The 13,052-nt window shown below is 41.6% G+C and overlaps 2 protein-coding genes across 2 annotated transcripts in view; both read left to right on the plus strand.

Moving 5' to 3' along the window:
• The window catches only part of LOC116693454 (transmembrane protein 231-like), a 16,647-nt gene extending 16,615 nt beyond the window's left edge, over positions 1–32 (plus strand). Inside the window, exon 8 of the mRNA XM_032522449.1 lies at positions 17–32. The gene's annotated coding sequence lies outside the window, so the exon portion shown is untranslated. The remainder of the gene's footprint in view (positions 1–16) is intronic.
• LOC116693437 (carbohydrate sulfotransferase 6-like) overlaps positions 1–7,592 on the plus strand; it is a 14,473-nt gene extending 6,881 nt beyond the window's left edge. The window contains exons 2-3 of the mRNA XM_032522428.1: positions 2,460–2,625; positions 2,896–7,592. Of these exons, the coding sequence (XP_032378319.1) occupies positions 2,985–4,181 (1,197 nt within the window). The 5' untranslated portion in view covers positions 2,460–2,625; positions 2,896–2,984 and the 3' untranslated portion in view covers positions 4,182–7,592. The remainder of the gene's footprint in view (positions 1–2,459; positions 2,626–2,895) is intronic.
• Positions 7,593–13,052: the final 5,460 nt, after the last annotated feature.

The following is a 13,052-nucleotide window of genomic DNA, read 5'->3' on the forward strand; positions in this document are numbered from 1 at the left end:
GGGTAATTTCTCAAGAAAATGTTACATTTTTCCCCATACATTTTGTCTCTTTTGTGGGATTTTGTCTCCTTGTGGATTTTCGCGTCTCTTTGTAGTCGTGCTGTGTCTCTTTTTGGAAGTTTTGTCTTTTTCAAACCATTCAGTGGCATTATTATCACCATATCTCTGTCTAAAACATTTGAAAAGCTAGAGTTACCGGGGACCAACTACAATCATTAGATCTGAAAAGTCTTAAGTTACATTCATTCGGCTTAGGTGGTGCCCCTAAATCTCCTAATGAGAGGGGAAACCCTGCGACTGGATGTTAGACCTGTTAGCCCTTATAGACTGTAATCATTTACTAAATATTCCCCCATTGTTTAACAAGGTTTGGTCACAGTCTTTCTAGTGTAGTCCGGGTTTGGAGACAATCTGATAAGATGAAGCCTTTAACCTTAAGTGAATCCATGGATGAAAACCAGACCGTATGTACATGTGGTGTGAATGATACCAGAGGGATGGAAGGATGTAAAGAATAAGGGAGATGGATGCTTCAGGATGTCTGGTGTTTACTTTTCTATCCTGAGGGTCTAAAGGTGAGAAGCTCGTGTCAGGGCTTGTTCCGAAGCACAATGTATTAGGTACGCTTGCATAGACCCCCTCGGTCAGTGATCGGGATCTCCCACTGGAAACTAATCTAGGACAGTCCCAAACACTGCGCTGCTTCTTCTTTTTGCTCTAGTTTCTTTTCACTGTTTGGTGAATGGATTCATTTAGAGGCTGGGAGCGAGCTGCCTTCAGTCTAACCCTAAAGGAACAACTAAAATATTCCGGTTTCCCTGGAGAGTTTTGTTCTCCCAAGATGCTCTTTTTCCGAGGGGTTTCCCTTCTTCAGCTGTCAGTCATGGCCGCAGCCATCCGCAGCAGATCCGGACCTGGTGGGTGTTGACGGAGGGCGGAGTACGGAGCCGACACGCAGCGGAGCCGATCCACAGCCGTTACGCATCCGGTGGAAATCGGGGGTAATAGAAAGCAGATAATGCAAATCAATAATAACACATCACTGCCCTCTGAATATGAAAAAACATCAAGGCATGAGAACATTTTTGACTGTACATCTTCCATCTCATCTTTTTAGCTCAACGACACGTTCTCATTACTGGGAGATAAAGTTGAGAGAATTTACATCACAAACCGCAGAGGTGATCAACCCCCCCCCCCCCCCCCCACGTGACACCATCAGCGCACATTGAGTTATAGTAATATAGTACTTCTAACGGCAGAGGAGAGAACCAGATAAGATAGAATAAGATAAGCCTTTGTTGTCTTTTGTCTTGGGCATTCGAGAGAAACTGACCGCACACACACACACACACACACACACACACAACACACACACATATCTTATCTATTATTATTGATGATTGGTCTGTCTGTCTGTCTGTCTGTCTGTCTGGCTGTCTGTCTATCTATCTATCTATCTATCTATCTATCTATCTATCTATCTATCTATCTATCTATCTATCTATCTATCTATCTATCTATCTATCTATTTTTGAGCAAACATACACCACTTGATGGGACCACTGCAACTGACGGTCTAGTTGTATGCGTAAATACTTGTATGTTGTTACCTGTTCAAGAAGTTCACCTTCAATTTAGAGTGTGCTGGGATCATTTCTTTGGTTTTATTAGGTGGCAAGTTATGCCTGTTGCACCACTTTACTACGTCCTCCGTCTCCTGCTTATACCAAAGTTCAGCTGAGCGGAGTACCTGTCGCTGCGTTGAGTTGGTCGGGGTGCTGCGGTCAGTGAGTCTCATTTCCAGTCTGCGCTGCTTCTTTGTGTCGGTACTGTCCAGCTGATGTTGCTCCAACAGTGGTCCACCAGCCCTTAGTCCCTCACTGGTTCTTCTTTTTAATTCCTTTTAAAATGAATGTGTGTATATTTCATCAGACATGAAGGCATGGCTGTAAAAGTTATTCTGACACAATATTCTAAGCTACACTACATGATCAATTCACACAAAACATATCGATGTTGTTCCTTAAAAATACTGTGTGTATTTTTATCATGGCGAGAACAGAGGTAGTTTAAAACAGCAGTCTGCATATTCATAAATAATTACTATTCATTCAATAATAAGTACAGACAGTAATGTCCATGTCAGATGCATTCTTTATCATATGCCATGAATTTGAAAATAAAGTTACTTTGTGAAATTATAAACTTAGCAAACTCCATCTGATGATGAAAACCATGAGATGTGGGAAAAAGTTCCAAAAGGTGACAAAAATTAACTTAAGGTTTATATCATTTATTATTTCACAAAGAAGAGCCCCGTTTAATGATGGTAAAACTCAGTTCCGCTCTGGTTTTTTGATGATTTGAACTTTTTTACTTTCCAGGGTATTACATTTATGAAAGGCTTCTTTCCAGTAATTGAAATAGATTTCTTTTTTTTCTGTCTTTCATCCCAGATCAGATGAACGAGAGTCGTCTTTTAGTCCCTCTGTCCCACCGGCCTGTCCTCTCTCATCCAGTCAGTGCCTCCTGCTGATCCAGCCCGTCTGACATTTACAGTGGAAGTGGACCAGTGTGGGGGGGTTCTCTCTGCACAGTCTGATTGTGTCAAAATAGGCTACGGTGATTTTTTTTTATATATTATTGTTTAAAACAATTAACAATTATATGTTTTCATTGTGAAATGACTGTAGACTGTAGTGTATGCCAGTAGGGAAAAACCACATTGATTGAACTCTGATTGAATGCAGAAGACGTATTTTTTATAAGCAAACAGGATATCTATGATATAATATAAAAACTCTGTGTATGACCCTCAACTTTCTCTCTTTTTCTTTCTCTGTCTCTCTCTTTCTTTCTATCTCTTTAATTAACACTCTGTTTTTTATGCAGCTGAGGTAACACGCAGCTCCACGAAGGCCGACTAAAAGGGAGGAAGATCCAGATCCAGATCCAGAGCCTGGCAGTGATCCTCCGCCACCATGCCCCGCTGCAGAGTGACCCTCAGCACCATGATATTCCTGGTGATCCTGCAGGGGGCGGCGGTGGTGCTGTTCTGCGGCTGGTACGTCCAGCTCAGTCCCTGCACCTCCGCCCCCTCCAACGGCAAAGTCCACGTTCTGCTGCTGTCCTCGTGGCGATCCGGGTCGTCCTTCGTGGGTCAGGTGTTCAGTCAGCACCCGTCCGTCTTCTATCTCATGGAGCCGGCCTGGCACGTGTGGACCAAACTGCAGAGACCTGGTGCACGGGCACTCCGGATGGCGGTGAGGGATCTCTTGCGGAGTGTATTCCATTGCGACTTGTCCGTGATGGAGGCTTACCTGCTGGAGCAGCACAACGTGTCCTCCTTGTTTATGTGGAGCCACAGTAGAGCACTGTGCTCGCCGCCGGCCTGTCCCCTCACGCCACGCAACCAGTTCAGCAACCAGACCCGGTGCTTCCAGACATGTGACGCCCGCGGCCTGCAGACCGTGGAGGACGCCTGTGGCACGTACAGCCACGTGGTGCTAAAAGAAGTGAGATTCTTTGAGCTGGAATCCCTCTACCCGCTCCTGCAGGACCCGAGCCTAGATCTCCGCATCATCCACCTGGTCCGGGACCCTCGGGCTGTGGTGCGGTCCAGGGAGGAGTCAGCCAAAGCCTTCGTGAGCGACAACGCCGTCGTCTTGGAGCAGAGGAACATTCCGCCTGCCGAGGTGCAGTATCAGGTCATGCAGGAGATCTGCCGCAGTCACGTGCGCATTAATGAGAGGGCCATGCTGAAGCCCCCGCCCTTTCTCAAAGGCCGCTACAAGATGTTCCGCTATGAGGATGTGGCGCGCAACCCACTCAAGGAGATCACCGCCATGTATGACTTTGTGGGCCTGGACATGACCAGGCCGCTGGAGGACTGGATCTACAGAGTGACTCACGGAAAAGGCAAAGGCTCCAAAAAGGAGGCCTTCAAAATCACTTCACGCAACGCTGCCGACGTCTCCCAGGCGTGGCGCACCACAATGCCACACAACAAGGTCAGACGGATCCAGGAAGTGTGTAAAGGGGCCATGGCATTGCTCGGGTACAGGACAGTTAACAGTGAAAAAGAACAGAAGAGACTTGACATAGATCTCCTTGTGCCGCAGGAACCGTATCAGTTCAGCTGGCTGCCGGCTAAAACCGAGCATCCCAGTGATGGTTAAAATGATGTTTTAGTGTTCGACAAAGACACCGAGAGACTACTTTGAACTAAAGTCTATATTTTTTATAGGCTGTAATGAGTGCTACCGCAGTCTGACTGATCTGCTGAGGGAACACTGGCATGGTGTCCCAAGGTAAAGCTTTGGTTTGTGGTGGAGACACCTCCCACTGTCAGGGGAGGGAGAGGATTCAAGTTAGGGCTGCACAATATATCGTTTATATTAACTGGCTTAATTAATATATCAAGAAAGGCCGCGACATATCGCGAAAGACACAGATTGTCTTGTGTTAGTCAAAAACTGCACTTTAAATGCTACTGTCATTCTTCTTTTAATGGTGCCTTTTATGTTCAATTCAATGTTTAATTTGTTCAATGAAACAATTTTTGAATGTATTGAAGAAGAATACTGAAAACAGCAGAAATGAGTACACTATTAATAAACAGTTTATTTATCACAAGTAATATTGTTATCGCGATATTCAAACACATATTGTTGCATATTGTCCTCATATCGTGCAGCCCTAATTAAAACGTGAAAAGACAGCACAGCAGTTATTGTATGATGAAGACAATAGCTCAAACCGATTTAATCAATCATCAAAATAGTTGAAATGAATTTAATAGTTGACAACTAATCGACTAATTGATTCATCTTTGCAGCTCTAGTGTTAAAAAATTATACATTTTGCAGCAATTCTACAACTTGGATTGGAACACCCCAGTCTTTACAACTCTTTCAGAAGATAGTGTGCGTGAGTTTGCATATGTTTGCCGAGGTTTTAGGAACCAGCCACACATGGGAGGAAGTTGCCAGATGATTCCCTGGTCGGGACAATCAGTGAGGCTGTAGATCTTTAAAAGCCTTAAAACACCCTGAAGTAACTGAGTGTGCACAGGCGGGACTCGGTGACTGCACTCAGTGACTCTGGGCCGGGGTTGCCGTGGAGACAGTCCGAGCGGGCTGCTGTGTTCTGCAGCACCAGAGAACGGCGAAGCTTCCATCTTGATGTCCTGAACGTTGAACAAGCCACGCCACACGTGCAGAAGTCTGTCTGGTCGCTGTTATGAATTCTTACTGCAACCCTAAAAAATGATTCCACGTCCATCCCGTCGGGGGTCCTGGTTAGGGCTGCTCGCTTGGATTTCAACAATCCGGATTCCAACTCCGATTCTCCCTTTTGATTCCGGGTCTTTGAGGGGCGGGGTTGAACCGGCTCCCACACTTATTTCACAGATAAGAAGAAGATGTTTCAGGAGGTTTGCGGTCGTCCGGGGCTTTTCCACGGCTGCAACGCAGCGCGCGCCTGGAGTAAGGGCGGCCGCTACGGAAACCAAAACTTACACGATTTGGAGCCAATGATCACAGTCAAAAACCAAATTTTACTACTAAAACGATTTGCCTTATAATATACCCCATTTCTTTATTTAAGTTTGTTTACAATAGGGCTGCAACCGATTTGATTTTTAAAGGAATCTGTCGGTTATTTTCTCGATGAATGTGAATTGAAATTAATTAGTTGTTTGGTCTAAAATGTCAGAAAATGATAAGAAATATGGATCATCTGCTCATAAAAAAATGACTCCAACCAATTAATTTATTATTGAAATAGTTGGTGATAAATTTGATAGTTGACAACTAATTGGATTTGTCTCTGCAGCTCTAGTTTACAGGAACGTTCTCCTCTTATTGGTTGATTAATTATTGTTTGATTAATTATTGGTTGATTAATTATTGTTTGATTAATTATTGGTTGATTAATGAACTGAGCGGTGATCTGAGTATTTAACAGTGATTAAGGATCAAAGTGTTGTGTGTGAATGTTAAATCCTGTTGATTTCCTTCTTCAGAGACTAATTTAAAGGAGCTCAGCAGAAAGTTGAATGAGGAAGACTCCTTTTACTCGCTCAGGCATTCCCATGACTCCCGGCTTCTACTCCGTGGCAGAGGTCCATCCAGATCCGGGGCCTGTTGCACGAAACCAGGATAAGGGATTAAGCCAGGATATCCAAGTTATCCAGGATATCTTTATTCTACTTTCGTGCAACAGGCCCCCGGTCATTGTCTCTCACGATTCAAGATTACTTGAATACTTTATTGGCATGCATCTAAGTTACACAAACAAAACAGAAGCAGCATGTAGAATGGGACTCTGATGAGTTTCATTATGAGAATTGAGCATTCAGAGGAAATCTCCAGCATAAATCACAATAAGACGACTCTAAAATTGCAGCTCATTAAGAAATACTAAATTGTCCGGAGCATTTGTGTGTAACATTACCATTAGACACTTTAAAGTCTTGGTTGCTGTTCAGCTTCAGCTGACACGTTGTAGTGAAAGCCTTTTCACCAGATTAGGAGTCCGCTCGGTGGGTAAGTGATCCGTTTGCAGCTTAGTCCTTCAATAAGAAATGCTTCCTGGAGACCGGTACCTGCCAGCGTTGAGTAATAGTTCAAAGGCCAGCACATTACAGTCTGTCTTACCGTGTTGACAGAGTTAATGTCGCTGAAGACGAGAGTCTGATCTGTGCTCTGTGTGTCCGCCTCAGACACATGGGACACATGGGACACATGGAACACATGGGACACATGGAACACATGGAACACATGGAACACATGGGACACATGGGACACATGGAACAAAGTGTTCTCTGAGTACACTGTGGACACTCAGTGGGTCTCCCTGTGGACGGGGTTCCTGTGTAGTGTGTGCTGGCCTGTCTGATAGTCCGCCCGCTGCATGAAGGAAAATCTGTATAGCTCCGGTGTGTTAAAAAGAGAGTTGAACAGCACACTTCAGACAGCAGCGTCATCAGTGTTGTTAAACATAAACCATAGTAGAGGGTCTATGATTTAATTAATGTTTCTGAAGTGGGAAGCTTTAACCCGGGATCAGCAGTCCATGTGGAGACAGACTGGTGATGTTGGAAGGCCCGGACCCATTTAATATGTTGGGAAACTACAGTATATATCATCAACATAATGTGTTTTAATCAAATGTTTTGTGAAGAGTCGCCACTGATTTTATGAAGAAGAACAGTACAGTTAATGTGTCCCTATGCAATGTGAAAAATATGGAAGTTTATTGTTATGTTTATCCTTCTTTGCATTCAGTCTATGGTTTAACCAAACGGCTTCCCTCTGTATGAAGAGTCTGTTGGCACCTTTCAGAAGTTTTGGGCTGCCAATGTGTTCTTGTATTTAAATAAAGATGACTTATGAAGCAGAATGATATGGTACTAAATATGTACATGTAGTCTGTAGATATTTCTATTCTGTTGCCTTTAAGGGAAAGCTGGTTATTAAGCTGGTTTGTAAGAAGGATTTTCTTAGCAGTACTTCCTTTGTGTTTGGGCTCCATCTGTTGGCTGAGTCTAGTAAATGATGAGAATTTAAACATCATAAACATATTCATTGTGCCTGTACAGTGATTGGAGAGAGCTGACGAACCACCGAGGAAGGACCCTGTATGGAAAGCTTTTAGAAAGTAACCACACAATAATCCCTTACTTTTGCATAAACGACTTTACTTTTACTTCCTACCCTCGTCCCACTGTTGGTTGAGGATGTCCCACTTTATAGTTTTTCCCAAACATAACTCAAGCAGATTTACACGTTTCTGACCAGTATCCTAAAACAGTATTGATACACGTTATATTGTCTGTCATTAGTCAATGGATGTCCCTCGGTATAGTTACACATACCGGTTTTTGTAGATGCAATCAGATATCAACATTTACAAAGACACACTATACACATATCTAAAAATACAAAATGTATAAAAATAAATACCCGATAGGAGCATAACACACACAAACACATAAAGACACATGCAACAAGTATAATACAAAGGATTAACAGTATTTACAAGTAAAGTTATAAAAGATAAGTAATATATACAAATACAGAAAAATATAAAATGGGGGCTTTACTCTATCTGCTATCTGTAAAGTGTCCTGAGATAACTTGTTATGATTTGAAAATCTGAAACAATCTAAGTGAATTGAATCAACACAAAAAAGGAATTTCAGACAGATGCTAGTAATCCGTTTGGTGGAACACCTGCATCACAATCAGAAATACGTTATTGATCCCAGAAGGGACATTCTGCATCTGTGTCTTCAAAATTAAAATCTCAGAACTTTTATGTTTCTGTGAAAGACAACCACGTGGTAGGACAGCAGGGACACTTTCTACTTCCTCGTTTCTCATGAAGACTGTGGAACCAGAGCTGGTGCACAGCAGCCTCCGAGTGTGAGGCCGAGGAACCGAAGGCCCTGCAGGCACACATGTCAAATACGTTTTCAGAAATACAACAATTTATTCTGAAAAGCGATGCGTGTATAATGTGACGTTTGACAGTAATTCTTATTGGGACTGGGCTGTGTGCAGTGCATGTGGACAGTGTTAATGTTGGCAATATACAAGTAATGAGAAATAACCTTTTAGATTTATGTTATGTTACAGTTTTTCTCCATTGGTTTGGCTCATTTCTTGAAACAGAAATTACATTCTCAAAACAACATGGACAAACCTCCAAACTACTTGGCAATTGTTCACAACAGAAATGAATTCCTCATTCATTCATCAAATTGCAAATGCCTAAGTACATGCCTAATGTCTGGGGCTGTGTCTCAAATCGCGCACTTCCCTTAGTGGCACTTACAGAAGTACTTCGTGCACTACGTACTATCTTGCATAGTGCGTAATTTTGACAGATGAGTGTTGTCTCAAATCGCGCACTTCCATGTGCACTTACCGGAAATGACATCACATTTCATCCCTTCTTTCTTCTGTCACATTGGGAATTTCACCAGGGAGAGCATTCCAGTCTGCTATTGTGTTTCGCGAAAAATTATTCCTGCTTTGTTTTTGATATTTTAACAAAAATAATGTGAGTTTATATTTGCTCCGTGCACGCCAGGATGACGATTGCGACACCGCAGTCATGTCACCCCCCCCCCCCCCCCCCAATTAGCTGAAAACTGTACACACAACTGTATCGTAATATTCGTTCTTGTTACTGCACTCTTAATTCATTTATACCCATTCTTTGCAGTCCACTCTTTTATGTATATGCTTAGTTTTCTGCTCTAAAAATAAGTAAAGTAATTTCATTCATTACGTTACTGTTCATTTTAATGCTCAACGGTTTCATGAGGACATTGTTGCCCATAGATAAGACTGTTGTTAACACTCAACACCTTTAAGTATTATAATGAAATAATAATAAATAATAATACAAGCATTACCCCTTACAACTTACCTAATAAACAACCATCATTACATCTTTTATATAGTTGTATTTTTGTCTAAATGGTCTCATACAGTGCCAATACAATAGTGAAAGCAGAGGTAACAGAATTGACATTTAAATAGACCCATTCCTTTATATATTTATATGTTTACTACAGTCATGCAACGTGTAATACAAAGAATAACAAGTTATACTTTTAATATAATTTTATTTAAAATTTGCTTGTGTTCTGCAGGCTCGCCCCAGGCCGAGCTAGTCTGATGGGGACAGGGACATGAGGGGGACTTCAGACTCTCCAGGGGATCTACGGTCTGATGGCCATCGTCGCCCCTAAATGACGGCCCTCTTTCCTCGTTTGTCCCTGAAGAGACGGGTTATACAGGATAATCATCAGGGGGAGGCATATATACAGGATATACATCATGGAGGAGTATATCCCATCAGTGTAGGCAGTAAAACGTATATACACATCAGTGAGGCAGTATAAACATATATAACCATCAGGTGGAGGCAGTATAAACAGTATATACACATCATTGGAGGCAGTAACAGCAGATACGTTTAACATGACGTTACGCTACTGTAAAGTTCCCGGCTGACAATCAGCTGATCGCTATTTGCTGAGCTAACGCTCACATCAGATTATTTACAACTTGTTAAGATCATACATCTCACATAAAATCGCTCACAATGGAGACGAAATTAACACAACAACATTACTACAACACAATTAACGTTAGCTTATAACTTTTGCCAATATGGTTAAAGTGCAGCTGTTAGCTAGCTAAGGTTGGCTTGCTAGCCGCTCAAATTATGGTACTAATAAACGTTAATTCGTGTACAAAAATTATTATCGACTTGTAAAATTAACCAAATTACATTTACAAGGGGCTTATATGTATAGCAAAAACACTCACGTTCAACTTTGTATTGCTCCGTCAGTCTCTGCTATCGCGTCTTCGGCCGCTATCTAGTTTTTCAACGGTTGTTAGCTCCGCCCCTTCCGCTACGTAGCCAAGATGGCGACCGTTGAGTGTGGAAAGTGTCCATCGGTCCGCACTCAACTGTCTAGCGTTTTGAGTCACCATCCGGGTACTTTAAGTGCACTGCATTTGACGCACTTCGACATGTGAACGCACTATGTACTCAAATAGTTAGTATTTAGTACAGAAGTGCGCGATTTGAGACACAGCCTCAGTACTCTTTGCAATGATTAAGTACAGGTAGCCTACATTTAGCACATTTCCAAGTGAATAGATCTTGCTGATCTAAACTGATTGTTGTTCTCGGTCTAATGGTTGTTCACTCCAAAACTTGTCAGCATCATTTCATTGTATAAGCCATTACATGCACAATAGTTGTTCAATTGTCAAAATGAGTCAAATAATACCATGAATACCACATATGAATCCCTTGGAACTTTGATAATTTTTTTTTTTTCACGCAATTGACAGTCAGGTGAAACTAGAACTTTACTAACGAAGGAGGAGTTTCACACATCTCAGATGTCCAATCAACAGTATGTTAGTCACATGCAGGTTGTCCAGGACTGTGAATGCTCCCAACTGTATGAAAGATCTTGACAGTGCAGACCAGCACATTTCTGAACATGGAGGCACCTGGCCAGGTAAATGAACAAGACAACTGCCTGCTCGAGTAGGAGGAGGTAGAGGAGGAAGAGGAGGAGAGGGAGGAAGGAGGAGGAGAAGGGTGGCGTGGTGGTGAATAGGTCAGGAAGGAGGTGAGGGCGCTGTAGGCTGTATATAATTTTCATTGATTTTTTATTTGTGTGTTATATACAGTGTTATGGTGTATACATTTTCTTTTACTCTGATGTATAGAAGTTTACTTTACAGTATTGTGTGAATGATAATAAAATTCTGTATTACAGTATATATTTTTGTGAAATCCTATTTCTTTTTTCAGTTTTATACACAATTGTATTGTGTAAGCACACAAAAAACAGTACAGTAACCATTCGTGAGCTTAGAATCATAAGTTTATCTCCACTTGGTCGACATTGAGTTTTGTGACACATCTGATCCATTAGGGTGTTTATTCAGTAGCCGGTGTGGTGTTTTTTTTGTAAAAAACATAAAAATAAAAAGATTACTGTAATAGATAAGCTATATAGAAGATTATACTACATAACGGTTTTGTCAGCAGGGATGTAAAAACTTTGATGCTCAATATCCAGAACTACCCTAAACGGAGATAGAACCTTACATTCTAGCTCACGCATTGTCGGGTTGTCCCCGTTGTTACTGAAGGACGGGCTAAGACTGAATAGGATAGTAGGGACTTTCCATGTCCTCTGCCATAGTGACAAAATATCTAAACATCTGACTTGCAGTGCTTACATAATGCTAAAGGGACAAAGCATTTTGGGGCACTGACTGGTTAAAGGAGAAGGAAAGTAGTTTTGACACATGAGTGAACTGTTTTGGAGAGGTGTAGCTTTTGCAGGTGAACCACGGTGTTGTGCCGAACCATCCTTATTTTGGCAAAAGCACCAAGAGTGTGGAGAACTCCGGTCTGGTTGGGAGAAATGAGCGAAGCAATTGAGAAGGATCTTTGCCATTTGGGGCACTGACCTTTATAATGAAATGAATTTAGTTTTGAAGCATAGTGAACTGTTTTGGGAGAGTATAGCTTTTGCTTGAGCTATGTGTGGTGCTAAACTGTAAGAACGTTTTGCCAAATGATCTTAGAGTTTTGAGAATGTATTTTCTGTTTCAAGAAATGAGCCAAACCAATGGAGAAAAACTGTAATATAAAAGTGTCTTCAGTCATGTTAGGTTCTGCGTGCTGCTGAAGCACCCAGGGGTGCTGGTGCAGTGTTCTGCAGAGGCATGATGCTGCAACAAGATAACAGGAAACCAAGCGATTTGCCTTCAAAATAAAAGGTTTGACAGGTCATATTCTGCTGAATCTCCATGAGAGTTATGCAGCTGTTCATAGCTAAAAAACAGTCTGTTTGTGTCACAGTGTTCATTCTGAATGTTACCATGAAGAAATGGATCACAAAAATCTATCATATTACTTTTTTAGTGCAATAAGCATTGTAGCTCTAGCTATTTGCGTTCTCTAAAACCTTGTTTTGGTGATATGTACCCTAGCTTGGAATCTCTTGTCATTAAATTCACCAACAAATTAATGAAGGCAAATGAAATGCTGCCATAAAGGTTTCTTGGATTTTAAAAAGATATGGTAAGCTTTACTATGGAAAGTGTTCAGCAGTAATGTTAAAACAAATGTGATTTGAAGTTAATAAGTAAAAACATGCAACATCCCTTTATTCATTTCTGTTTGATTTTCTAACATATCCAGGTCTATAATATGGTAAAAAGATATCAGATGTTTACACAATTTAATAATTGAAATGTTGCAGCATGGTGGTAAGAGTAAGAGCTTTATTTTGAAAGGTGTGCCCTTAAGTCCTAATTAATGAATTCTTTTATTTGACAGTGAAATTGAAGCTGAAAGAGGAGAAGGAAAGTGCGATACCTGCAGTTAAACACTCATCTCGTCCCATTGAGATAATAACATGATGTCATCATCACATAGAAGAAGTGATTATGAAGACAAATATTGTCAGCTCCCCCCCCACCTCCCCT

Source organism: Etheostoma spectabile, chromosome 8 (assembly GCF_008692095.1).
Source record: "Etheostoma spectabile isolate EspeVRDwgs_2016 chromosome 8, UIUC_Espe_1.0, whole genome shotgun sequence".
Lineage (NCBI taxonomy): Eukaryota > Metazoa > Chordata > Actinopteri > Perciformes > Percidae > Etheostoma > Etheostoma spectabile.